The sequence below is a fragment of the Chiloscyllium plagiosum genome, unplaced genomic scaffold (genome assembly GCF_037043375.1).
Source record: "Chiloscyllium plagiosum isolate Xiang-an unplaced genomic scaffold, Cpla_swu_hap1 HiC_scaffold_18, whole genome shotgun sequence".
NCBI classification, from domain to species: Eukaryota; Metazoa; Chordata; class Chondrichthyes; order Orectolobiformes; family Hemiscylliidae; genus Chiloscyllium; species Chiloscyllium plagiosum.
In genome coordinates, this window is record NW_028270156.1 from 14,237,452 (window position 1) to 14,264,308 (window position 26,857).

General features: G+C 38.8%; 1 protein-coding gene across 2 annotated transcripts in view; it reads left to right on the forward strand.

Moving 5' to 3' along the window:
* lgr4 (leucine-rich repeat containing G protein-coupled receptor 4) overlaps positions 1-26,857 on the forward strand; it is a 142,073-nt gene that overhangs the window by 108,903 nt on the left and 6,313 nt on the right. For both annotated transcript variants that reach the window (XM_087996308.1, XM_043705452.2), the window contains 8 exons: positions 1,808-1,879; positions 1,974-2,045; positions 6,051-6,122; positions 8,279-8,344; positions 16,388-16,459; positions 16,939-17,010; positions 19,289-19,414; positions 21,887-22,011. In XM_087996308.1, coding sequence (XP_087852434.1) covers positions 1,808-1,879; positions 1,974-2,045; positions 6,051-6,122; positions 8,279-8,344; positions 16,388-16,459; positions 16,939-17,010; positions 19,289-19,414; positions 21,887-22,011 — 677 coding nt within the window. The remainder of the gene's footprint in view (positions 1-1,807; positions 1,880-1,973; positions 2,046-6,050; positions 6,123-8,278; positions 8,345-16,387; positions 16,460-16,938; positions 17,011-19,288; positions 19,415-21,886; positions 22,012-26,857) is intronic.

A 26,857-nucleotide genomic window follows, 5' to 3' on the forward strand; every position in this document is an offset into this window, starting at 1 on the left:
TGGACACTTTAAGTACATTCAATGGTTCTGGGGAAAGTTGTACTCAAAATTGCAATTGCTGTATTGCAATGTGATTTATTCCTGCTGAGAACCGGTCACTACATCTATTAGGACTACATGGCCCACATCTCATATCTGTTATGAAGGCTAACATAAGTATCACAACCTTATAGTTGCAGACCATCAAATATCTTGCCACTTTACTGCTACAATCACCATCCATGTTTCTACTCAAGCTCATGTGCATATGACTGAATGCAAAACCTGTCATAAATATTGCAAACAGGCAATATTTAAAACATCATCTAAACAAATAATTTGCTTTAATATTCTTTGAAGTATTTGTGTAAACAGCGACATTGTCAAGTTAATCATCGTGCACTTGTCAGGACAGATGCAAGAATGCCAAATTTCAAAGGGAGCAACAATTTATACAAGAGAAAAGGTTGAAAAGTTAACTTTGATCGGAGTGTTGTCATAGCAAATGCAGTGGGAGAACCTTTGTCTCCTATGTTTTTGTTTATCTCAAAAAGAGGTGCATTGCCTGGATGAGATCCTTTGGCTTGCCAAGAACTGGTACCTGTGCATGAATATATTGAGCTTATAGCAAGTGCAAATGAGCCATATTGCAATCCTGACTCATAAAATTGAGATTCTGTTGAACAATTTAAACAAACCTAAGAGTGTGCTAAGCATTACATTTATAACCAATTTAAGGTTTGACCAATCCAATTTTTGTGACTGAAAATTCCCTCGTACCTCTGACAGACTGAAAAGAAGTGTTTGTTTTCATTATACTATGAAAATAACAACAGTTTGGTGAAAACCGAATTAGTCTACATTGTTATCTGACAATTCCGCTGTTTTTCTTATTGATTCATGGGATGTGGGTGTTGATGGCTGGGCCAATATTTATTGCCTATCCCTTGTAGATCATAGATAAATTACAGAACAGAAAGAAGCTATACAGCCCACTGTGAATGCACTGATTGAACAAAGTAGTAGTCCACAGGCTCCTTTTCAATGAGTTGAAGCTTTCTGCCTCAACTGCCAAACTAGACCGCAAATTTCAGATACCCACCATCCTCCAGGTGAATTTTTTTTTTCTCATGTCCTCTAATCCTTCTAACAATCACCACAAATCTGTGTCCCCTGGACATTGACATTTTTGCTAGGGGAAATAGATCTTCACTGTCTACTCGATCCAAGCCCCTCATTGTTTTATTCACCTCCAGTCACCCTCCGTTTTCTCCATTCTGAGGAATAACAACCCTAATTTATTCAATTTTGCAATTTTCAAGCCCTGGCAATATTCCTGGAAATCTTCTCTGTACTTTATTTAGAGTAATGATGTCCTTTCTGTAATGTGATGACCAGAATTGTGCATAAAACTCTAGTTGTGGCTTAAACAGCGTCTTCTGTAGCTCCAGCATTACATTTCTGCTCTTGTATTCAACACCTGATCCGATTGAGGAAAGTATTCCCTGTGTTGTCTTTACCACCTGACATGTTACGTTCAGATTTACTTCAGGACTGCCCTTAAACCTTAATACAGGTTTGTCTGATAAACGATGGCCTAAAACATCAAACCAAAATGTAGAATTGAAAACAGATCGTATTACCGAATTAAAGAAAATTGTCAGTTTTATGGTTCACTTTACTTGTCAAACAAAAGCAAGAGAAAACTGTTTGTCCAAATTATGAAATGCAATCAGCTAGAAATTGGAGACTGTCAAATATTTGGCATAGCATTTTGTTTTGACTTTAATGAGCTTAAAACTGATCGGTGTTTTGCTTCTTTGTGCAGTGGTTTCCACAGTAACAACATTGCAATAATTCCAGATAAAGCTTTCAGTGGGAATCCTTTGCTTCGGACTGTGTAAGTAGAATTCTCCCCATGGAGTAACTTCCATTTATGTTTTTGGTTCATGCTCTTATCCTGATGGTTAACTGACCTTTATCTTATGTTTCAGACATCTGTATGATAACCCAATCTCTTCTGTAGGGATTTCAGCTTTTCAAAACTTGTCTGAACTCCAATCTCTGTAAGTACAAAATTTGGATTTGTACAAAATTGAGTATATTGATGTCAAATATGGACATGATTTATGAAGGGCTAGTAGTCTCTCAATGATGACTTGAAGGTGAGGGATTTTTTTAAAAAGAAAGGGAGGGAAATAACATCTTAGAAAAGGAATTTCAGAGATTAGAACTTGGGAGTTGAAAGACTGAGACTGATGATGCAGCAAAAGTATTTGGATACAAAAGCAAAGGAGTAAAGAATTTGGGCTGAAATGTCAAGTTTGGAAGATTCTGCAAATACCCTGTACAGCCTTGACCATCTTATCAACGGTTACCATGCATATTTTCAGTTTCAGGACGCTTTTTAAAATCTAATCATTGGACTAGATTTCAGATGCTTAGCAGAAGTAGTGCAGCTCAAGACAATCTTCTCACCAGACATCCATATAGTTATGGGTTGTTGCATTGCAGTGAGTAGTGGGGATCTTTGATCTCCCATGCCTCATCTCCTGGAGTTCTGAGGTTGCCTGTTATTACTGTATCAAAGGAAGATCTGTAAACTGAACACAGTCTGAAGTTTAGGCATTTGGCATTTCTCATCATTTTAACTCATTTGCTAACTCTGAAGCTGCTAAGCTAACAGTTTGGGGCAGCATAGTGACTCATTGGTTAGCACTGCTGCCTCTCAGCACCAGGACCTGGGTTCATATCCAGCCTCAGGCAACTGTCTGTGTGGAGTTTGCACATTCTCTCCCTACCTGCATGGGTTTCCTCTGGGTGCCCTGGTTTCCTCCCACAATCCAAAGATGTGCAGCTTAGGTAAATTGCCCATGCTAAATTGTCCATAGTATTCAGGGATGTGCAGATTAAGTATATTAGTCAGGGGTAAATATAGGGGAATGGGTTTGGGTGCGTTACTTTTTGGAGGATAGATGTGGACTTGTTTGGCCGAAGAGCCTGTTTCCACACTGTAGGGATTCTGTGAAACTGAATGATTATAAAAGATTGTTGACAATCCACTTAATGGCAAATCTGAATACTTTTTTTATCCCATTCACTGTTTAGGTTCAAATTAGCTAATTATAAAGCACCTTTATAAAGCTAATTATAAAGCCTACTCCAAAAATAGACAGGCCTTCTAAAAAAGTAAACATTAAGTGTTGCTACCTGTGTGTTCTGATGCCAAAAATTAGATTATAAGCTTTGTATGAACTAACCTGTCATTCTGTAGATACTTGTAAAATATAGTATTGTTTACTTAAGTATTAACAAATGTTGGTGTGGGATCATGTATATCTTGATTCTTTTTACATGTTTTTCCAATGTGTTGAAACTGCTTCGCAAATAACAATTATTGTGCTACTGCCGTTATTATAAACTGATCGAATAAATGTTAAACTAGAGTGATTGCTAATATGGGATTAAAAATGCCCCAGAATCATTCTCACAGCTAAAGCAGTAATAGATAATGTGTGCAACCTTTTTTCCATTTAAGCTGTAAGCACAAAATTGTGTCCATTTTCAGCTGTTAGATTAAGTCATGTAACAAGAAATTCACTAAAATAATCCAAAGGATGGAGGACTATGGAAGATTAAAACCTGGTAAAACTGGGGTCACTGTTTCTTTCACAAGGAAGTTAGGAGGAGACCTGACAAACTTCTCAAAGTTGAAGGGTGTTGTTGATCAATGAGAAGAAAATGATTTCGGTGGTTAATGAATGGTTGCTAGGAAAAATAGGTGCAAGATAGTGATCAAAAGAAGAACATTGTTAAAATTCTTATTATGCATCTGGGTTGTTAAACCATCTTTAAGCCCATCTGAGAGTTGAATCCTCCTTCATGTGGATGAATCTTAAGGGGAAAAGAGAAATAAGTTTTAAAAAAATATATATATTTAATTTTAATTTTGTATGTTGGGGAGTCTAACCAAATTGCTTATAATCAACTCCATACATGATGTGAGTTGCATATCTGTTTAGAGTATGAGAAATTGGACACGAGTAATGCTGCCAGAAAGAAGTTCACTCTACCTAACTGGAGACAAGTGCCACTCAATCTAGCATTTCAATCAGCTACCTCTCCACATGAAGTCAAAATGAAACTCTTCACTAATAATTGCACAATGTTCATTATACCCAGAATTGCTCATCTCACCAGGAAGTCCCATGCGGAAAGGCCTCAACAACCTTTGAGCTTGGGTTGATAAATAGCATTTGTATCTTTCAAATGCCATGCAACACCATCTACAAATAAGAGACCGTGACTTCCTCCAAAGTTCAGCACATTACTGTCTTCAACTGCACCTCCTCAATCGTAACATTCCACAATGGAGCCAGCCCCCCTCCCCCCACCCAGGGATGTGTTCTCAGCCCTCTACTGTACTCATTATACAACCATGACTGAGTTGCTAAAGTCTGAATGAATGCCATCTACAGATTTGTTGATGACACCACTGTGGTAGGTCAGATACCAGATAATGGCGCGTCAGAATATGGAACAGAGATAGAGGGCTCGGTGACATGGTGCAATGAGAACAACTTCTCTCTGGACATTGGCAAAACTAAAGAACTGATCATTGACTTTAGGAAGAAGACAGGAGACCACGCCCCTATTTACATCAACAATGCTGAGATTGAGGGGATGGACATTGTCAGGTTGCTGGGAGTGACGAAAATTGGCAACCTATCCTGGACGTTCCATATAGATGTGGCAGGCAAGAAGGCACAATAATGCCTCCTCTTCCTCAGGTGGCTCAAGAAATGTGGCATGTTCATGAGGTCCCTCACCAACTTCTACAGGTGCACCATTGAAAGCACACTGTCTGGGTGCATAACTGCCTGGAATGGCATCTGTGTTACCCAGGACCATAAGACACTACAAAGGTTGTGAGCACAGCCCAGACCATCATGGAAGCCAACCTTCCATCCGTGGACTCTATTTATACCCTGGCAAAGCTGTCCTACAACCATGTCCATGAACACGCACCAGCTTCTTCCCTGCCATTATCAGACTGATGAATGGACTCTCTAACTTCAAATAATGCGGACCTTGCTAATATTGATCTTGCCTAGCACACACCTGTGCAATGTAACTTGTGATCTGTATGTCCTTGCTTGATATGATCTGCCTGTACTGCTCATAATCAAATTTTTTTCGGTGTACTTGGGTACATGTGACAATAAATAAGTCAAATCAAAAGTTTTATCACTAACAATATACTGGAGATCACAATTGACCAAAAACCTAAGTGCATTTGATGCAATACTATGACTACAAAAGTAAATCAGATCTAGACCATTCAGTCACCTCTGTGACCTGTGCAACTCCTCTAGCACCACAAGCCTCTGAGATATCTGCATTCCTCTAATCCTGGCCTCTTTTGCACACCCAATTGTAATTGCTGCGTCAGTGATGGTCACACATTCAGTTGCCTAGGCTGTATGCTCTGTAATATGTTTCCCTCATTACTTTACCTCATTTTTTTACCCCTTCAGACACTCCATAAAGCCTCTCTTTGACCAAGCATTTTGTGGTCTTAGCAAAATCTCCTTGTGAGTTTCATTGTCATACTTGGTGTTATAGTATGCCTGTGAAGCACTTTGCAATATTTTAGTACTTAAAAATTGCTATTGAATTTAAATAGTTGTTATAAGGGTATGGGGAACAATCTGACGAAGTACATAAGTCTTTGATAGCACACAATTATGTTATCATTTGAAATCTTTTAATTTGAAGACTTTACAGCATCAATAGAAATTTTGATTTCCTCTTTAACTTTTTTTGTTTACGAATACAATGTACCATAGACAACAAAAGTGTACCTGTCATTCCTGTATTCTCCACGTTTAAACAAATAGTATTTATAAGTGAACAGTGAACTAATTTTAATAATGATGGTCAAATTATTCAAAAAGGCCTTAAAGACTAAAATATCAATATTGTATTCTCTGGAATGCTCATATCAAGTTGCATAGTTACAATGAAATACCATATTAACATATTTACTTTGGTATATTTCTATGATTCAGCACCTTGACAGGAACCAGAATAAACAAAATCCCGACTGACTTGTGCCAACAACTGAAGATGCTCAGATTTTTGTAAGTTTGGCTTCCATCATCCTTTGAAAAGCAAGATAACATTGTATAAGTTAAATCATTTTAGTATGTTTATTTTGCTACTTTTAGAGTCATAGGAATGTACAGCATAGAAAGAAGCCCTTTGGCCCATCAAATCTCACCGGTCAAAAACAAAACCTAACTATTCTAATTTCCAACGCTTGGCCATAGCCTTGTGTGCCTTGGCATCGCAACTGCATATTTGAATGCTTAAAATGTTTTGAGGGTTTTTGTCTCTACCACCCTTACACGCAGTGATTTCCAGATTCCCACCACCCTCTAGGTGAAAAATAAATTTCCTCACATCTCCTCTAAACCTCCTCCCCTTTTTCTTGAATCTATGTCCTCTGGTCAGTGATTACTCCACTACAGGGAAAAATATCTTCATGTCTTTCCCCTGTGTATGCCCTCCATAATGTTATATATCTCAATTGTGTCCCCACTTAGCCTCCTCTGCTCCAAGGAAAACAACTCCAGTATATCTAATTTCTCTTCCTAATTAAAAACTTCCAGCCCAACAACATCCTGTTAAATCTCTTCTGCAGTGCAATCACATCCCTCATTTATAATGTGGATTTCAGAATGGGACACATTACTCTAGCTGAATCAATGTTTTACGTAGTTTCATACCGATTTCAAAATATAAACTATGAATGTAAAACTCTTAAATGGTATAAGTTTGCAACAAGAATTAATGAGAGCTTGGGTGTTATGAGCTAACAGTAGCCATGAAAGCCAAGATTGTCTAATAATTGCTATGGTTACAGAGCAGAGTTTTGATGTTGGTTGAGTTTTCAGTGTCTCGTTTTGTCAAAGAGGAACTGAGCAATTTGCCTCTTTGTGTCATGGAGTAATCTAAATGTGCATACTGTGTAGAACAGAATTTGAAGGTGTTTAGGTGACCACCCAAAAGTAAGATGCTTTTCATAACCCAGTTTGTTCATGTGGCTAATTGAGCTAGCAAGTTGTGACTGTTCTGTGTTCAGTAACTCAATAACAGTATACCACTTTATTGTGTAATATTTTACTTTTGAAATAAAAAAGAATTTGCATGGTTATTTAGGAAGAATGTTTTTCAGAGCTTGAGAGTAGCTTGGTTGGTGTGTGGGTCGGAATAATGTCAATATTTCATGTTTGATTCCCATTCCAGCTAAGGCAGAGCGTGGACCTGCCTTATCACCCTGCTCTTGACAAAGAGAGAGACAGTTACAAAGCTGAGAAAAGCTATCAAGAAAATAGTTCAGGTTGATGCAAGAGTAACTCCAACATCTATGACCTGAGACAAAATCAAACAACTTGTTGGAAATCTGAAGCAAAGAAACAGAAAAAGATGAAAATACTGAACAGATCAGTCAGTGTCTATAGAAAGACTTTTTAAAAAAAGAGAAATTGTTAACACTTCAGTCTGATACAAAATCTATTTGAAATGCTGTGGTTCTGTTCGCCGAGCTGGAAGTTTTTGTTGCAAACGTTTCGTCCCCTGTCTAGGTGACATCCTCAGTGCTTGGGAGCCTCCTGTGAAGCGCTTCTGTGGTGTTTCCTCCGGCATTTATAGTGGCCTGTCCCTGCCGCTTCCGGTTGTCAGTTTCAGCTGTCCGCTGTAGTGGCCGGTATATTGGGTCCAGGTCGATGTGTTTGTTGATGGAGTTTGTGGATCAACCGGCCACTACAGCGGACAGCTGAAACTGACAACCGGAAGCGGCAGGGACAGGCCACTATAAATACCGGAGGAAACACCACAGAAGCGCTTCACAGGAGGCTCCCAAGCACTGAGGATGTCACCTAGACAGAGGACGAAACGTTTGCAACAAAAACTTCTAGCTCGGCGAACAGAACCACAGCAACAAGCACCCGAGCTACAAATCTTCTCACAAACTTTGAAAATCTATTTGAAATGTTAACTCTTGTTTTCTTCTAACTGATACTCCCTGAGGAGCTGCGAATTTCCAGCACTTTCTGTATGTAGTTAAGAATTGAAAACTTGATCCAAGTTTTCCTGAACTATGAAGCAAATATTGGACTTTGCTGAAAGTTCTGATTTTTTATACTTCATTCCCAAATTGGATTTGACTTGCAATAATTGGAAATATATGTACTTTTTCAAGCCTTTTCATTGCATAATATGTTATTCTTCACAGGGATTTGTCATATAATCAGATAGAGGAACTGCCAAGTTTCCAGGGTTGCTCAGCATTGGAAGAAATGTAAGTTTATGTTTTTAAAATTAGAAATGCAAATTCATTCTGCTATTAACAATCCCAAAACTTAGGTTTTATCTTTCTAAGCCCATGATTACAGTAACCAAAGGATTGTGAAGGGAATAAAATGAAAAATGCTGGAATTTTTTTTCAAGTCTTTGTTCTTGATTTATGAGAGACAGGGACAAGAAGTGTTTATTACCCAACGTTCCATTTTCTCTAAGGGTACTAAGGTGTCAGTCAATAATTTGGGGCTAGCATCATAGGTGAACAAGACCAAGTATAGACTCAAGTTCCTTCTTTGAGGAACATAGGTGATCTAGTTAGGCCACTTTTATGGTCACTTGAACTAGTCCATGAGGCTTACTGAGTTCTCCAGAAGAGTGGTAATCAAGTTGAAACGTTAACTCTGTTCCCCTCTCCATGGCTATTGCCAGATCTGAGTTTTTCCAGTACTTTGCTTTCATAGAATCTTAGAATCCCAACAATGCAGAAAGAGGTTATCCCACCCAGACCCAGTCCCTCACCCCTATGGGTCTCTATATATATCTGGACACTACAGGACAATTTAGCATGGCCAATCCACCTAACCTGCACATCTTTGATACCAGATTTATTGAATTCAGTTGCACAGTTTGCCATAGTGGAATTTGAGTTACCTTATAAATTGATGGTGCACTACCTTCAACTGTACCCACAATACTTTGTGTTTTAAAAATAACAAAATCATCATTGTCACTGTGAAGATACTTTTTGACTTTTGGATCATTAAATAATCACTGATTCTGCATGTAAACTCATTCTGAAGCAATTAATTTCATTGACACTGCCCGAGGGTTTGACAAACTAATGGAGTTGTGTTTCAGCATTTTTTAGGAATAAAGGTTCACTTGTAATTTCAAGTGCAGCATACATGTTAACATTTGTAATATAGTTGAAGTAGCTTTTAGTTTCGCTGTGTAGCAAGTTTTCCATGAGCCAAACCAAATCAAATACATGATCAACTACACGTGGAAAAATGCTTGAACGAAATAATGATGAGAGCAAAGCTGTAAGAATATATGAATGAACAAATAACATTGAGTTTTTGAATGCATAATAAACTGTGACAAAGAATTGGAAACGTAATATTGCAAAAATCTACCAAAATATTTTTTTGCATGAAGTGTACCACTCCTTCAGTATTAAATGTCAATCAGGCAGGAAATGTTCCAATTTGTTGTACCACTATCTCTGATCATAAGTCTGCCTCACAAGTCAGTGGTGTTATGGAATACTCACCACTTGCATGATGAGTGCAGCTCAAATAACACTCCAGAAACTCTGTACCATCCAAAACAAGGCAGCTGGCTTGATTGGCACCCTATCCTCCATATTAAATATTCACTTCACCATTGATGCAATGGCAGCAATCTGTGCCATTTGCAAGGTGCTACAGCAATTCTCTACCTTCCAAACCAGCAACCTCTACCACCCAGAAGGGCAAAGGCACCTGATGTATCAGAATACTTGCACCTGTAAAATCTCCTTTAAAATGTGCACACTTCTGAATTGCAGCAGTATCGCCTTCCTTTAGTAGTTGGTCAAATTTTAGAACTCCCTTCCTAATGGTGTATGTATACCATATGGACTGCAGTGAATGAAGAAGGCAGCTCAGCATTTCCTTCTCAGAGGCAATTAGGATTGTACAATAAATGCAGGGCTAGGCAGTGAAACCTACATCCTGTCAACAAATATTAAAAAGCTCTTCTACAAAAAGAAAATTATTCTCTATGTTGCTGAATCCAGTCAATTAAGTCTTTTAATCTGGTGAGACTGTTTCATAATTTATTCCAGAATTCTTAATTTGGAAACTATACCTCCTGGATTAGAGTATTGGTCCCATGACAGAATTTCAAATAGGAGGCCCTCTGTTCCTATTGCTGGATATGAATTTGGGATATAAAGTCTGAAAGGGCTGGAGCTGTTAGTCAGGATGGAAAAGCCTTCAGCAATGGGCACCACTGTGGGTATCTTACCCATTGAAAAGCAGCCTTGAGCTCCAATGGCTACATGGTCAGAAGCACTACGGGACAAGCCATATAAATCCAAGTCCAGATCAGGAACTCGCCTACAAGGTACAGGCTGTTATCATTTAATTTGATCTGAAGGAATGCCTGAGGCCTAATGGAACAAGGGAACAGGTGATGGCTATATTAATTAATGGTTAATTAGGTGAGTGTGTTGTATAAATGTGGGGAGCTGAATTGTTATGGTGTGTGTTTAGCTAAAATAAAGCCCTCTCTAAAAATGTGGCCTCCGTTCAAAAATGTTTATCTTCTAGTACATAATACAAGTCAGAAATGTGATGGAATAATCCCAACTTTTCTGGAGGAGTGTGGTCCAGATTGTCTAACTATTGGATAGGGTTGAATAGGCAAAGTCTTTTCCCTGGGGTCGGGGAATCCAAAACTAGAAGGCATAGGTTTAGGGTGAGAGGGGAAAGATATAAAAGAGACCTACGGGGCAACTTTTTCACAGAGAGTGGTACGTGTATGGAATGAACTGCCAGAGGAAGTGATGGAAGCTGGTACAATTGCAACATTTAAGAGGCATTTGGATGGGTATATGAATAGGAAGGGTTTGGAGGGATATGGGCCAGGTGCTGGCAGGTGGGACTAGATTGGGTTGGGATATCTGGTCAGCATGGATGAGTTGGACCGAAGGGTCTGTTTTCATGCTGTACATCTCTATGACACTAAATGGCTGACCACCACTTTGTAGGAAATTCAGAAATGGGCAATAGTTAATGTCATTGCCATGCAAATCCCAGGAAAGAAATGTTGTTGTTTCTGTGTTGAAATCCTTCCCTGGCTTGAAAAGATGCGCCTCCAAGCAGCAGATTCTCTAAACCAGAGCCACAATTGTTTCCATCACCAGGGTTCAACGAAATCCAGGATCTCTGCCAAAGCTCCGATCTGTCTGGAGCCAGACCTCTTCAGGTGAATCTAATATCTTGGCTTCCCAGGACACATTTAGGTGTTTGACCCAAGCACTTGGGTTCACAGCCATTGTAGTATCAAACTCCTCCTGCTACAATTTACCATAGTAGATGCAAGGTTTGTGGAGGTTTGTAGCTCAGGTTGAGGTTTAGGGTGTAGGTTTGCTTGCTGAGCTGTAGGTTTGATATCCAGACGTTTCATTATCTGGCTAGGTAACATCATCAGTGGCGACCTCCAAGTGAAGCGAAGCTGTTGTCTCCTGCTTTCTATTTATATCTTTCTCCTGGATGGGGTTCCTCGGGTTTGTGGTGATGTCGTTTTCTGAGGGGTTGACAGATGGCATCTAGATCTGTGTTTTTTTATGGCGTTGTGGTTGGAGTGCCAGGCCTCTAGGAATTCTCTGGCTTGTCTTTGCTTGGCCTGTCCCAGAATAGATGTGTTGTCCCAGTCGAGAGGGTCGTGTATCCACCAGGATACACTAACACCAGCTAGCCACAAAAAGACACGACCCTCTCTCCCTCGTAGCCCTACACACGGATGTTAAAAACCACCATTTTGACTGGGACAACACATCTATTCTGGGACAGGCTAAGCAAAGACATGCCAGAGAATTCCTAGAGGCCTGGCACTCCAACCACAATGCCATAAACAAACACATAGATCTAGATGCCATCTATCAACCCCTCAGAAAACGAGCAAGAAATGACATCACCAGGAACCCCATTCAGGCGAAAGATATAAATAGAAAGCAGGAGACAACAGCTTCGCTTCACTTGGAGGTCGCCACTGATGTTACCTAGCCAGATAATGAAACGTCTGGATGTCAAACCTCCAGCTCAGTGAGCAAACCTACACCCTAAACCATAGTAGATATCAACTGAAAAAGTTTTTGTAATAGTTTGGAATGACAAGTCATCTTTTAAAGGAGATTATAGAATCTGATTGTATAAGTTATTCAGTGACCATAGTGTGAATATTAGAGATAGAAGGACAAGGATTCTCTCAATGCTTTAGAAAATTTGGTTACATTGTTAGCATTGCACCTGTCATAGTGGAGATTATACTGAGTAATGTATTGAAACCAACAGCGTCCACTTAATTGCTGCTTGGCATAGACATTTGGAGCCTGGAGCTAAACTGTGTTTAATACATCACTTAGTTGTTTCCAGTCATGGGTTGTATTAGAATATTTTTATGCACAAATTTAGGAACCTTTAGGATTTTATAAATAGGTATACTATATGCTGTTTGGCATCCAATTATATACAGTATTTTCTTCCAGGTTTTGTAACTGTTGTTGTGGTTTATAGTTTGTGTTTTTTTTTGGCGAGATTAAAAAAGGTTCTTGATGTACAAAGATCAGCTGGTTTCAACTTTCTTTCAAATTCCACTCTTTAAGCAGGTGTAAGGAGTATACACAAAGAGGATATATGCCAGTGGAAATGTTTAGTAATTTTTTTTCATAATAGTCCCAGAGTTGGGCTGGCTTTTCTAGTGAATGTGTTTATATTAACGTAACAATACGGTTAATGGGGCAATGTAATGCTTATTATCCTATCACAGGACTTCAAAATTATTACATATTTTTGCTGAAATTGAAGTTGTAGTTCTTTCCTGTGCAATCTGGATACAAATTTAATATGTTTACTGTTCTGTGTGGTCGTTGTCAGTCCTTACTTTGTGCAGTTTTTATGAAATCATCTTGAGATGATAGGGGGACAAACTGCTTGCCATTTCTGCCAAGACAGCTTTCCTCACTGCTGTAGGCAAAGTAGAACTGTTCAGCCTAACAGTTATTAAATCCCTTAGCTGAAAAAGGAGGCAAGCTGAGACATATACGATCATCCAGCTCTGCAACAGCCATTATATTCAATACGTCCATTTCTGAAATAAGTGTATTCTCCTTACCATTTGACCAATTAAAACAAATCCAGAGAACAATGAGTGAAATGAATACAGTGGTGATGGGTCATACAGAGTCAGCCTGAACACAGCATTCTGGCGGTCTCACACTCATTTGTTGACTTGTCTAACATCTACAAGTGCATGAGGTTTTTTTCAAATCCATTGAGATGTGGGTATAGCTGGCTGGCCAGCATTTGCTGACCATCCCAAGTTGTCTTTAAGATGATGGTGAGCTGTCTCCTTAAACCACTACAGTCCATTAAGAGGGGCGGCACGGTGGCACAGTGGTTAGCACTGCTGCCTCACAGCGCCAGAGACCCGGGTTCAATTTCCGCCTCAGGCGACTGACTGTGTGGAGTTTGCACATTCTCCCCGTGTCTGTGTGGGTTTCCTCCAGGTGCTCCAGTTTCCTCCCACAGTCCAAAAATGTGCAGGTTAGGTGAAGTGGCCATGCAAAATTGCTCGTAGTGTTAGGCGAAGGGGTAAATATAGGGGAATGGGTGTGGGTGGGTTGCGCTTTGGCGGGTCGGTGTGGACTTGTTAGGCCAAAGGGCCTGTTTCCACACTGTAAGTAATCTAATCTAAATCTAAATGTTGCCCCAGCAACACTAAAGGACTGTTGATGTATTCCCAGGGCAGGATGTTGACTGGCTTGGAGGGGAATTTTCAGGTTTGGTGTTCCCATGTATCTGCATTTGACCTTTTGCATGGTAGTGATCATGGGTTTGGGATGTGGTATACAAGGAGCTTTGGTGAATTTTTGCAGTGCACTTTGTAGGTGATACAGTCTGTTGTTACAGTTAATCCATAATTGGGAACTGATGTTTATGAATATGGTGCCAAACAAGTGGGCTGCTTTGTCCTGGGTGTTATCAAATTCCTTTGAGTTCTGTTGCAGCTACACTTATCCATGCAAATGGAGAATATTCCATTCACACTTCTGACTTGTGCCTTGTAGATGATAGGCAGACTTTGAGGAGTAATGAGGTGAAATATGGTTATGTTGTACTACTAAGACATTTTCGAGGCATGTCTGTGAAAGAGATGCATTTTTTCTCTGAATAGGATTCATGGAACTTGAATTTGATTAACAGAAGATTTGTGTGAACTGCATCTATAACGCAAAATATATTTTGGCTTGGAACATTTTCATAAAACAGGACTTGAATGTGTAGCTACAAAAATGAAGAAAATCTATTTGTCACAATAAATATCAATTAACAGATTCAAATTTGATGTACTTTGAAGATACTTATTTGATGCACAATTCTCTTGGTCACTCTTTTGGCTTCCAAATGTATATGCTGCAATCATCATAATGTCCCTACTAATTAAAATACATCTATTACCATTACCCCACGCCTTCATTTACCTATCACGTTCCCAGCTATCTCTCTCCACCACCCCACCCCCTCTCATTTATCTGTCAGCCCCTTGGGCCATTCCCCACATTTCTGAAGAAGAGCTTATGCTCAAACTGTCACCTCCCCTACTCCTCGGATGCTGCCTGACCATCTATGCTTTTCCAGCACCACATTTTTTGACTCTGATCTACAACATCTGCAGTCCTAACTTTCTCATGTTGAACAGGGTCAAATTATTGCCTAAATAATTTACAATAAACAAATATTTAATTTTGATTATCAAGAACGGAGTGATCAGAATGCAAAGTTCTGGGATAATGGTAAGATTCTTGGAAGTGCAGATGAGCAGAGAGATCTCTGTGTCCACGTACACAGATCCCTGAAAGTTGCCATCCAGATTGATAGGGTTGTTAAGAAGGCATATAGAGTGTTTTGGCCGTTATTAATAGAGGGATTGAGTTCCGGAACCGGGAGGTAATGCTGCAGCTGTACAAAGCTCTGGTACGGCCACACTTGGAGTATTGTGTACAGTTCTGGTCACCGCATTATAAGAAGGATGTGGAAGCTTTGGAAACGGTGCAGAGGAGATTTACTAAGATGTTGTCTGGTATGGAAGGAATGTCTTACGAGGAAAGACTGAGGGCCTTGAGGCTGTTCTCGTTAGAGAGAAGGTTGAGAGGTGACTTAATAGAGACATACAAGATAATCAGAGGGTAGATAGGGTGGACAAGGAGAGCCTTTTTCCAAGTATGGGGATGGCAAACACGAGGGCACACAACTTTAAAGTGAGGGGAGATTGGTATAAGACAGATGTCAGAGGTAGTTTCTTTACTCAGAGTAGTAAGGGTATGGAATGCTTTGCCTGCAATGGTAATTGATTCGCCAAGTTTAAGAGCATTTAAGTCGTCATTGGACAGGCATATGAACGTACATGGAATAGTGTAGGTGGGATGGGCTTCAGATTCGTATGACAAGGCGGTGCAACATCGAGGGCCGAAGGGCCTGTACTGCGCTGTAATGTTCTATGTAAGAGTTGACAGGATCACCCTTCAAGATATCACACAACACCAGGTTAAGTCCAACAGGTTTAATTGGAAGCACACTAGCTTTTGGAGCGCCACTCCTTCATCAGGTGATAGACTCAGAAAGCTAGTGTGCTTCCAATTAAACCTGTTGGACTAATAACCTGGTGCTGTGTGATTTTTAACTTTGTACATCCCAGTCCCAACACCGGCATCTCCAAATAATGACTTAAGAGAAAGGAGAAGGATATCTTTATTCCCCCTTCCACTGCCACCCCATCCCACCACAATTTTCCCCCACCCCATCCCACCACAATTTATACTAATCTATTGCAATAGTCTTTTTTAAAATTCATTCACAGGATAAGACTGTCACTGGCTAGGTCAGCATTTATGGCTCAAACATAATTGCCCATAATTAGAGTCATCCACATTGCTGTAGTCCACACCAGATAAAGATGGTGATCTCTTTCCCTAAAGGACATTAGTGAATCAGATGTGTTTTTGTGACAATCAACAATGGATTCATGGCTGTTATTAGACTGTGTTAATTCCAGAATTTTTTTTAATTCAAATTCCACCATCTGTCATATCAGGATTCAAACCTGGGTCTCCTGGAACATTACTTTTGTCTCTGGAGAATACCACCAGGCCTTCACCACCACCCTGTTGGATATTAGCAAAGAATAAATTGAGAGCAATAAAATTAAATCTCATCGTCTTGTCTAATTAAAGTCCATTTATTGCCAGTGTTTTTGTATTACATTATTTTTACAGTTCTTTAAAGCACAATGAAATCAAAGAGATCAAAACAGAGACATTCCAGAGACTGGTGTCTCTTCATTTGCTGTGAGTACAGATCTTGTATTTTTCTTCAGTTGTACTAATAATTCTGCTGAAGTCAGATCCAGACTGTCATTAGTCGTATCTGATAGGTTACTCATCTAAGAGAAAGTGTGAACTGAAGAATATAGCTGTAAAGTTTTACTGCAATATCTGAATATTGATCATTCTGTCTTTCTTGATTGAACTTTAATTTGTACAAGTACTGTTTGTAAAATTAAACAGGGATGGGTATAGAAAATGTTTTCTAATCAAGCAGCATTTACTATCTGTATATAGGAATGTTATTCTGCCAACGAAATGCAAGAAAATTATTAAATTATAATTGCAGAGATAATAGGGGAATATGCTGTATTGTCATTGAAATTTAAAAATAATAATACTGTTGGATTAAATAAAATCAGAATGCAAACCAGTTCCTTTTTTTATATTCTTCATATGCATAAATAATTTTTCTCTCCCCTCTTCCCATTATTCCTTTATAGTGACCTAAGTAAAAATCAGATCTCTACAATTCACAAGAATGCCTTCATTTCTTTGACTGAACTTACAAACTTGTAAGTGACTGAAATTGTTTCAAGCTGTTCATGTTGATTTTTGCATTATGGTCATGAGCTTAAAACTTTGTGCTTAATGATTGATATATTAGTTGTGCTTTTAATTTTAACTACTACTTCCCAACATAAAGTTGAAAAGCATGTCAGAAATGGGGACATTTACAATGGAAGTCAAGGAAATGGCTGACTGACTAAATACGTACTTTGATTTCATGTTCACAGAGAACACACCAGAAACGTTGGGGAACATTGAGTTTAGTGAGAATGAGGAACTGAAGCAAACTAGCATTAGTGGAGAAATGATGTTGGGAAAATTGATGAGATTGAGGGCTGATAATCAACGTCCCAGTGTACTTAAGTGGCCTCAGAAATAGTGGATTCTTTGGTGATCTTCCAGAATTCTCTGGACTCTGGAACAGTTCCTGTGGATTGGTGGGGAGTACAAATAACTCCGTTATTTAAAAAGGGATGTAGAGAGAAAACTGGGAATTATATCTTAGTCAGCCTGACATCAATAGTGTTGAAAATGCTGGACATTATTGTAAAAGATTTAATAACGGAGCACTTAGAAACAGTGGCAGGATTGGACAGACTCAGTATGAATTTTTGAAAGGGAAATCATGCTTGACAAATATACTGGAATTCTAACTTGTGGTCAGTGTTGTTTTTGTTACATATTTCCTTCAACAATGTAACGAGTAGAGTTTGAGGGAGGGGGCAGTGAATATGGTTTATTTGAACTTTCAGAAGGCATTCAACAAAGTCCCATTTAAAAGATTGGCATGCAAAATTAAAGCATAAGATTGGGAGTAATGTGTTGAGATGGAAAGAAAACTGGAAGATGGAAAATAAAAATTAGAAGTTAACAGCCCTTTTTTTTGCCAAATGACAGGCTGTGACTCATAAGGTATTACAGGAATCAGTACTACGACGCCTACTATTCACAATATGTTAAGATTTCCAATGAGAGAACTAAATGTAATATCTCCAAGTTTGTTGGTAATACAAAGCTGGGTGGAATGGGTGAAGAGGATGTAGAGATGCTTCAGGATAATTTGGACAAGTTGAGTGAGTGGGCAAATGCATGGCAGATAAATGTGAGGTTATCTACTTTGGTAGCAAAAGCAGGAAGGCCAATTATTATCTGAATGGCTATAAGTTGAGAGAAGGGAATCTTCAGCAAGATCTGTGTCTTTGTATACCAGTCACTGAAAGTAAGCATGCAAGTGCAGCAGGCAGTAAAGAAGGCAAACGGTATGTTGGCCTTCAAAGGGAGGGAATTTGAGTACAGGAGCAGGGAAGGCTTGCAGCAATTGTACAGTACCTTGGTGAGACCACACCTGGAATGTTATGTGCTGAATTGGTCTCTTTATCTTTGGAAGGATGCTCTTTCTACAAAGGTAGTACAGTGAACGTTTAACCAGACTGACTCTTGGGGTGATGGGAATAACTTACGAGAAAAGCTTGAAATGGTTAGGATTATATTCGCTAGAATTGAGAAAAATGAAGAGGGGATCTCACATCAACCAAATTAAAAATTTTAACAGGACTACACAGAGTAGATGCAGGAAGAACGTTCCCGCTGGTGCAGGAGTCTACGGCTGGGGTCACAGTCTAAGAATACGGGGTAAATGGGGTAAATATGAGTGGCACGGTAGCTCAGTGGTTAGCACTGCTGCCTCACAGTGCTAGGGACCCAGATTTGATTCCAGCCTTGGGCGACTGTCTGTGTGGAGTTTGCACGTTCTACCCATGTCTGAGTGGGTTTCCTCCGGGTGCTCCGGTTTTCTCCCACAATCCAAAGGTGTGCAGGTTAGGTGAATTGGCCATGCTAAATTGCCCACAGTGTAGGTTATTAATCGGGGTAAATATAGGTTAGGGGAATGGGTCTGGGTGGGTTGCTCTTCAGAGGGCCGGTGTGGACTTGTTCGGCCAAAGGGCCTGTTCCCTCGCTGTACAGATTCTAATTCTTATTCTAAACTATTTAGAACTGAGATGAGGAGAAATTACTTCATCCAGAGAGTGGTGAGACTGCAATTACCATAGAAAGCAGTTAAGCACAAAATATTGTATGATTTAAAAAGGAGTTGGATATAGCTCATGGATAAAAGGATCTGGGGAAAAGGAGGAACAAGCTATCGATTTGGGTGATCAGCCCATGCTATTAATGAATGGTAGAGCCGATTCAAGGGTTAAATGGCCTACTCCTCGTTTTTTTTATGTTGTCTACGTTCATTCATTAGGATGCACTAATTCATATGTTTTGTTCTGTTTTCAGAGATTTAAGTTCCAATCACTTGAGTTCTTTCCCAACAGCTGGGCTAACAGGTCTCAATCAACTTAAACTTTCTGGGAATGCTGGCCTGAAGGAGCTACTGATACCAGAGGACCTCTCTAGGCTGAGGTTTGTTAAATTGTGGCTTAAGGCAATCGAGAGTTAAAAACGGGTGATAGCTATGCTGCAGTTGTATAGATCTATCGTTAAATAACAATGAGTACTGCATTCAGTTTAGGGTGCTGCAGCTCAGGAAAAAAATGTTTGGCTTTAGAGCAGGTGAAATTTAGATTCAGCAGAATGATATTAGGACTTCGAGGTTTAAATGATGAGGACAATAATATGGTCTTTTTTTTTACTTGAGTATATAAAATTAGAGATGTTTGAAGTATTTACATTCATTCTTTTTACCAGCATGGTAGAATGGCCTGCATCTGTGCCATATCTGACATGCATAAATAATATGCTGGAGTAGGTGGAGAGAAACTATGCTGCCTGGCAGATGTCAAGATTAGCGGAACATTATGTTAAAATTAGAGCTGAATTGTTCAAAGGTGAGTCAGGAAGCGCTTCAGGTGAAAGTTTATGGAAAAGCCAGGTCAGTTGAAAATGTAAAGTTGAGATTGGTAGCATTTTATTAGGGGAGAAAATGAGGTCTGCAGATGCTGGAGATCAGAGCTGAAAATGTGTTGCTGGAAAAGCGCAGCATCCAGGGAACAGGAGAATCGATGTTTCGGGCAAAAGGGCATGTTCCCTGGATGCTGCCTGACCTGCTGCGCTTTTCCAGCAACACATTTTCAGCTAGCATTTTATTAGCTAAGGCAATTAATAGATGTGGAACCAAGGCAAGTAAATTGAGTGAAAATGAGTGGTTAGCACTGCTGCTTTTCAGCGCCAGGGACCCCAGTTTGATTCCAGCCTCTGGTGACTGTCTGTGTGGAGTTTGCACATTCTCCCCGTGTCTGTGTGGGTTTCCTCTGGGTGCTCCGGTTTCCTCCCACAGTCCAAAGATGTGCAGGTTAGGTGCATTGGTCATGCTAAATTGCTCATAGTGTGTAGGTTAGGCACACTAGTTAGGAGTAAATGTAGAGTAATGGGGAATGGACTTGAGTGGGATACTCTTTGGAAAGTCTGTGTGGATTTGTTGGGCCAAAGGACCTGTTTCCACACTGTAGGGAGTCCAATCTATTCTACAGCCATTATCAAATTTGCATGGTGGAGCAGAGTTGCAGAGATTACTCCTGTTCCTGTGACCCTATGTTCATGTTGAGTTTTTAAGTCTGACCTTAACTTTATTCTGTTTTTGTAGGCCTGAGAACAGTAGTGGTTTAAACACAAGTTCAATTTTCCTTCTTCTGTGCTATGACCATTGCACCAGATTTTATATTGGTATAACTTCCTATACTTGTAATTTTTCCAAAAAAAGTTAGGGGTAATTTATGCTGCCATGAAGTAATTGTGCATTAGTGACCACATTCCAATGTGACTTTTGGTTTTGGTGGGAGTACTTGTGATTTAAGATGATATGAAGTTTTCAGAGGGTAAATTGCAAAATAGTATTGTCACTGTTTGAGAATGCAATAATGAAATGCGGACTGACAATAGTCATAAAGGGAACCAAATTAATCTTTCTTGAAGTGTATCATTTTTTTCAGATATTTTATCAGAATTAGCTATTCAAGCACACATTGTACCATAATTTAAAAGGGAATTAAGTATTTGAAAAATAATATGAAAGGTATAGGCAAATAGAACGAAAGTTGTTGAAGACCTCGCACCAACACGGCAAACCTCTAATCCATAATTATATGTTAACTCGTACTACTTTTTAAAACTACCTGAATAGTTGCCAAGTGGTATTGGCAAATGCCTGGGAATTGGTTACTTGCTAACTTGTGGCTAATGTCGTTTTTGTTACCGATTTCCTTTTGTCTCCCATTTCTGCATAGCTCTTGTAGTATATCATGTGTGAAGTATAAAGTATGCAATAGTTCACTTAACATTATTGTCTATGCCCGAGTTAACCTGAAATCTTTCATGTGCTTTATTGCAATGGTTTGTCTGTTTTTAAAAGAAAGTTTGAATATCAAACTGCTTGTCTCCATATAGCTTGCATTGCAAAATTGAATGCCTAATTGCAAGATCAGAGCAACATAATATCTTTATTAATTTGTTCCTGGTAGATTAATGCATTCACACTAACACACATTTGTCTTGCATTGTACCTCTGTCAAAGCTAAAAATCACATGAATGACTATCGACTTTGTGTTTCTTTAAACAGCACATAACTCAATGGCTAAGTATCAGTGACCCATACCATTCCTCTCTGCCATTTTTAGAGTGTAGAAACTTACCTATAATTCTTATAGAATGTCATAGCAACCCAACTTACTTACCATAAGCGCAATTTAGAAGAAAAAGATATTTTGTGTGTAAACTGAGAGTAATAGTTGGATACTATTGGATAGTTGGATTCTTTATCATTGGATTCTTCCCAGTGCACGATTTTTGCATCCAGTACTACAATTTAATAGTTAATGTTATTGAAACGTACACATGTTTAATTTGAAGCAAGCTTTTATTGCCTTAACTCCTTATAGGACATTGATGGTACCATATGCCTATCAGTGCTGTGCATTTAGTAGCTGTGAAACCTATCAAGCTGTAAAACCTGAAGGCATCAAAAATCAGGAAGCAAATATTCCACCGTCAGAAAAGAAGACTGGTAAGTGCCATTCACAAGTTGCTAAACATTTACACAGGCTGTGTTTAGATGGCAAATTGCCAGCTTCAGGTGGTCAACAACCACAAGACCATACAAAGGAACTGATTTGCTCAATTCCATAAGCACTGCTAAGTAGCAAAACAAGGCTATTGACTAGTAAAGGATGTGAAGCAGACTACTTAACCTTCCTATTGAGAGGATTGCTGATTTTAGAGGGTTTTTGTTTTGAAGCAGATACAGTAAATTCCCCAGTATCTGACTCGCATCCAGAATGGGGCTGCCAATTATGGCTAGGACTATTCAACAAGGTTTAATCAAAGGGGGAGGGAGGGGACAACGGGAGGGAGGGAGGGAGGTGACGACACCATCAGTTTCCAGAGCAATTGCCGGTTGCATGAAAATTCCGGATAACAGTACTGGATGATGGGGACTTTACTGTATAAAGAAAATTGCCCCAACTTACTTGATAGACTTATTAAATAGACATTTTAACTCTGATTATGCAACATCTTACATGCTTCCACTGGTTGTGCATCTTTTTAAATGTTATGTTTGTTACACTGAGAATAAATGGTGTTAATTTGTATCTTTCCTGCTTTGAGGTTGTTGTAAGCTGTTCAGTCTTGTGAACTGGCTAAAATGTATCTAAGTTTTGTGGCTGAATCAAATTTTCTTGACCATTTAATATTAGGATTTCAGATAATCACATTTTGTAATGCAACGTATGAATAAATGGAGACATGACATTTAGTAAATGTAGTATTCTTGGGATAAATAAGTAACTTTGGGCATATAATTCCCATCGTGCTCTAACATCAAGTTTCTTCTACCACCTGTCTATGTCTTAGAAATCAATTAGTCAGCTGTATCAAACCAGGACAATCAAAGGTAAATTAGACAGTGTGTGATTGACCTTCACCTCCCAAATGACGGCTGCCTCTCTTTGATATCCCTGAATATTGACTGCTCTGTATCATCAGGAGACCCGATCTTGTTAAGCTATCAATAAAGTTAAACATCTCATCTGAATCTGCATATTCTGACACAGGAGTTAAGTTGAGATCAACTCTAGATTCTCCATCACCTTTCAGATTTGTACATAATTGATATTAAATTGAAAGCACTGTAAAATATATGCACGTTTAGATATTCGTGTCAAGACAGCAGCAGACCCACAATAGCAAATCACTGATAAAACCATTGAAAATCCAGACTAACTCATTGCCATCTCTCTTTGTTTCTAAATCTTATCCAATCAAAAAATATAAAATCCATATATACAGTATTCAGAGTTCTCTCAAATGCTGCTCTTAAAACCCTTAAAATCCCAATAAATGGATCTGGTGCTTTATCCCCAGTACAGATACAATTTCCACAGTCAAAACAACGCCTATAGATTTATGATTTCCCTAGAAACCTTTTCTTAAAAAAAACTCCTTTTCCAACCCTTTGAAATTGAAGTTTAGCTGTCCCTTGAAAATGTCAGTGTGGGAATTTGCAGTTTTAAACCAACTGGTCAGGAACCAACTAGAAGAAAGATATCTAAGCTTTATAAAGCTTGAATAAAAGCTGAAATTGCTGGAGAAACACCAAATCTGGTAGCATCAGCGGAGAGAGAAACAGTTAACATTTCAAGTCCAATGATCTTTCCAAAAGTGTTTGTTGTTATAGCTTGTTATCCTGAAAACAAACAAAACAATTTGTCCTTAAGTTGTGTTTCCTATTAGCTATGGAAAATCAGAGTATTGTTACCACACAGAGTAAACCCTCCTGCTTGATTTAAAACCAGCAACACACAAGTTGTTCCCATGCAGCAATCTGTAAACATCTGAGTGGCCAAGAACTATTTAAAGTAAAAATTAACAACTTTATTTCATGAAGTTTAACAGAGAATAATTAGCTAAGCACTATTTATAATTTCTTCCTCCAACCTATCTTTTATCTTGCCTTTTAAAATACTAGTCCGATAAAACTCCCAATTAAGATTTACAAAACCGCACTTCTTATCTCAAAACCAGGCAGCCTTCATGCTTCTATTTCGATCTTCATGTGTCTTCTTTTCTTCTTCTTAGGAATTTCTGCATCACAGGTTACTGATCGAAAAAATACTTTTAAGAGAGCTATTTTTCAAGCAGTCTGTTTATATGCTGGGCTTGGCAGTTCTCCTCTCAACTGTTCAATCCCCACCCCTCACCCCCGTCTTATGCTTCCCAAAAGCATCAGATTGTGACATTGGCTTTTAAGATTGTCAATGTACTGAATTTAAATTGAGTTGGAGTTTGATATTTTTCAGGGTATAATTTAACCAAATTTGAATTTGTGTTTTTGTCTCATACCAACTCAGCGTGTGTGGTTTGTTTGAATCAAATGTTACTTTGTAAATTCTCCAGCACTCTGTGTACTTGCTCAGTCCTTCACTCTCTTAAAGGTATCATAATACACTCAGTAAGTACATTGTCTTGAGTGATAAAATCCTAAAGGATTATACTGTTACAAACCTAAACCCACAATGTACAAAGTTACCTCTATAGCATAAAAATGATATTTAGCTAAATTTCATTGCTTCTCTTCTAAAACTTCAATTATAACAAAGCTAATTTAGAACACAGCTGATTTTCTTTTCTTCCTTCCCACAATAGATCCCTTGTAGTCTTCCTTTATTGATAACATCAGGTTTTCATAAGGATTTAACAGGTTTGGAGGGTGTGAGCTTCTTCAGCCTTGAAGGTTCAAAGTTCTCACTGTTTAACCTTCTGAAATCACGTGCATTTCCTGTTCAGGTTAGGCTAATCAGTCATGTGATATGAAGGTACTAAAATCTCTATTACGTTAATGACTTGATTTGGATTGCATGATAATAAGTAAACTAAGCTCAACATGACTACGCAGTAGTCCTACATTCCTGATGAAGGGCTTTTGCCTGAAACGTTGCTTCTCCTGCTCCTCAGATGCTGCCTGATCTGCTGTGCTTTTCCAGCACCACACTCTCGACTCTACCTACTAGACCTACAACATTCATCCAATAGGTTCCCCATTATCCACCTTACCTGTTACTTCCTTCAAAAAGCTCACAAAACCCATATTGACTTTGCCTGATCACACTGATTTTTTTTTTAGATAAGTATTCTACTATAAAATGTACTGTAGCAGTTTCCCAATGATAGGTGTTTGGTTAACTGACACACAGATTCCTGCTTTTTGTCTGTTATTTGAATAATGCTGATAAATTAGCTATTTTCTCATGTGCTGGGACCTTTCTTTTAAAACTTCCTTAGATTCTAGATTATAAGCAGTGCCTCTACCATCTCTCTCCAGCCACTTCTTTTAAAGCCTTTGGCTGCTTGCAGTCTTGACTTGTCAAATCCGTGATCAAATAGTCTCCCTAGTACCTTTTCCCTGGTAATGATGACGTACAAAAATTTGAACATATGAGGACCAGAAGTTGGCTGTTCAACCCTTCAAGGCTACTCTTGCTGTTTTAATAAGATTGTGACTAATCTGAAATCATATTTCCACCAACCAGTGATGATCTTTCAGTATCTTGTTACCCTCTATTCACTTTGCCTTAAACTATTCAGAGATTCTGCTTCAGCTATCTTTTCAGGAAGAGTTCCAAAGACTCATTTGCATCTGAGAGAAAGAAAATCACCTCATCTTTGATTGAAAATACTGTCACATGTTTAATATAGTGACCACTAGCTCTAGATTCTCCCATTCGAGGAAACATTCTCTTCACATCTATCTTGTCAAGACCTCTCAGAATCTTACGTCTCATCATCTCTTACTCTACCAAACACCAACAGGTACAGACCTTGCCTGTCCAACCTTTCTTCTTATGACAACCCACCTATTCCAGGTATTAGTCTGGAAAATCTTGTCTGACCTGTTTCTACATCAGTCCTTAAACGAATGATTAATACTGTACACAGTACACTAAATATGGTCTCAAGTGCCCTCTATAACTGAAGCATAACTTCCCAACTTTCACATCATAAACCTCTCACAGTAAAGGATAACATTCTATTATCTTTCCTGATTATTTGCACACTAGCCTTTTGTGAGTCATGCGTTAGAACACCTAGATCCTTTTGCATGTCAGACCTCCGCATTTTCTCACCATTTAGTTAAAAATGCTTATTTATGCTTCCTGTTAAAATGAACATGTTCACATTTGCCTACATTATATTTCATTTGCTAGTTCTTTGCCAACTCATTTAACCAACCTTATTACCCTTTTTGTAGCTTCCTTACATACTCTTCATCCCATCTTACATTCCTGCCTATTTTTATATCATCATCAAATTTGGCAACCATACTTGCCATATCCTCATCCAAATCAGTTTTATAGATTATAAAAGTTGAGGTGCCAGTGTTGATTCTCTGGCACACCATTCATTACGTCTTCACAAGCTGAAAAAATATCCTATTAGTTAACTAACTTTCGATCCATTGCCAGTACGTTGCCTGTTACTCCATAAGCTTGTACTTTCACAATAACCTGTGATGCTTTAAGTGCCTTTTGGAAATCCAAGTATAGTACCATTTCCCCTTATTCACAGCAAATGTTACCTCAAAGAATTCCAATAAATTGCTGAAAGATGATTTCCCCTTCGTAAAACCTTGATATGTCTCTTAATTTCCTTGCTATAACTTCTTTAATAGCAACTTGCAACACCTTTGATAGATGTTAAACTAACTGGCCTGTAGTTATCTGTTTTCACACAAATCAAAATATCTAATTACTCGTCACTCAATTACCAAACCTTTTCCATTTGCTGTTAAAAGTTCAGTCCTGGGTGACTGGCAATCATGAACTACTATAATTGTAGATATTGGTGGCACATGT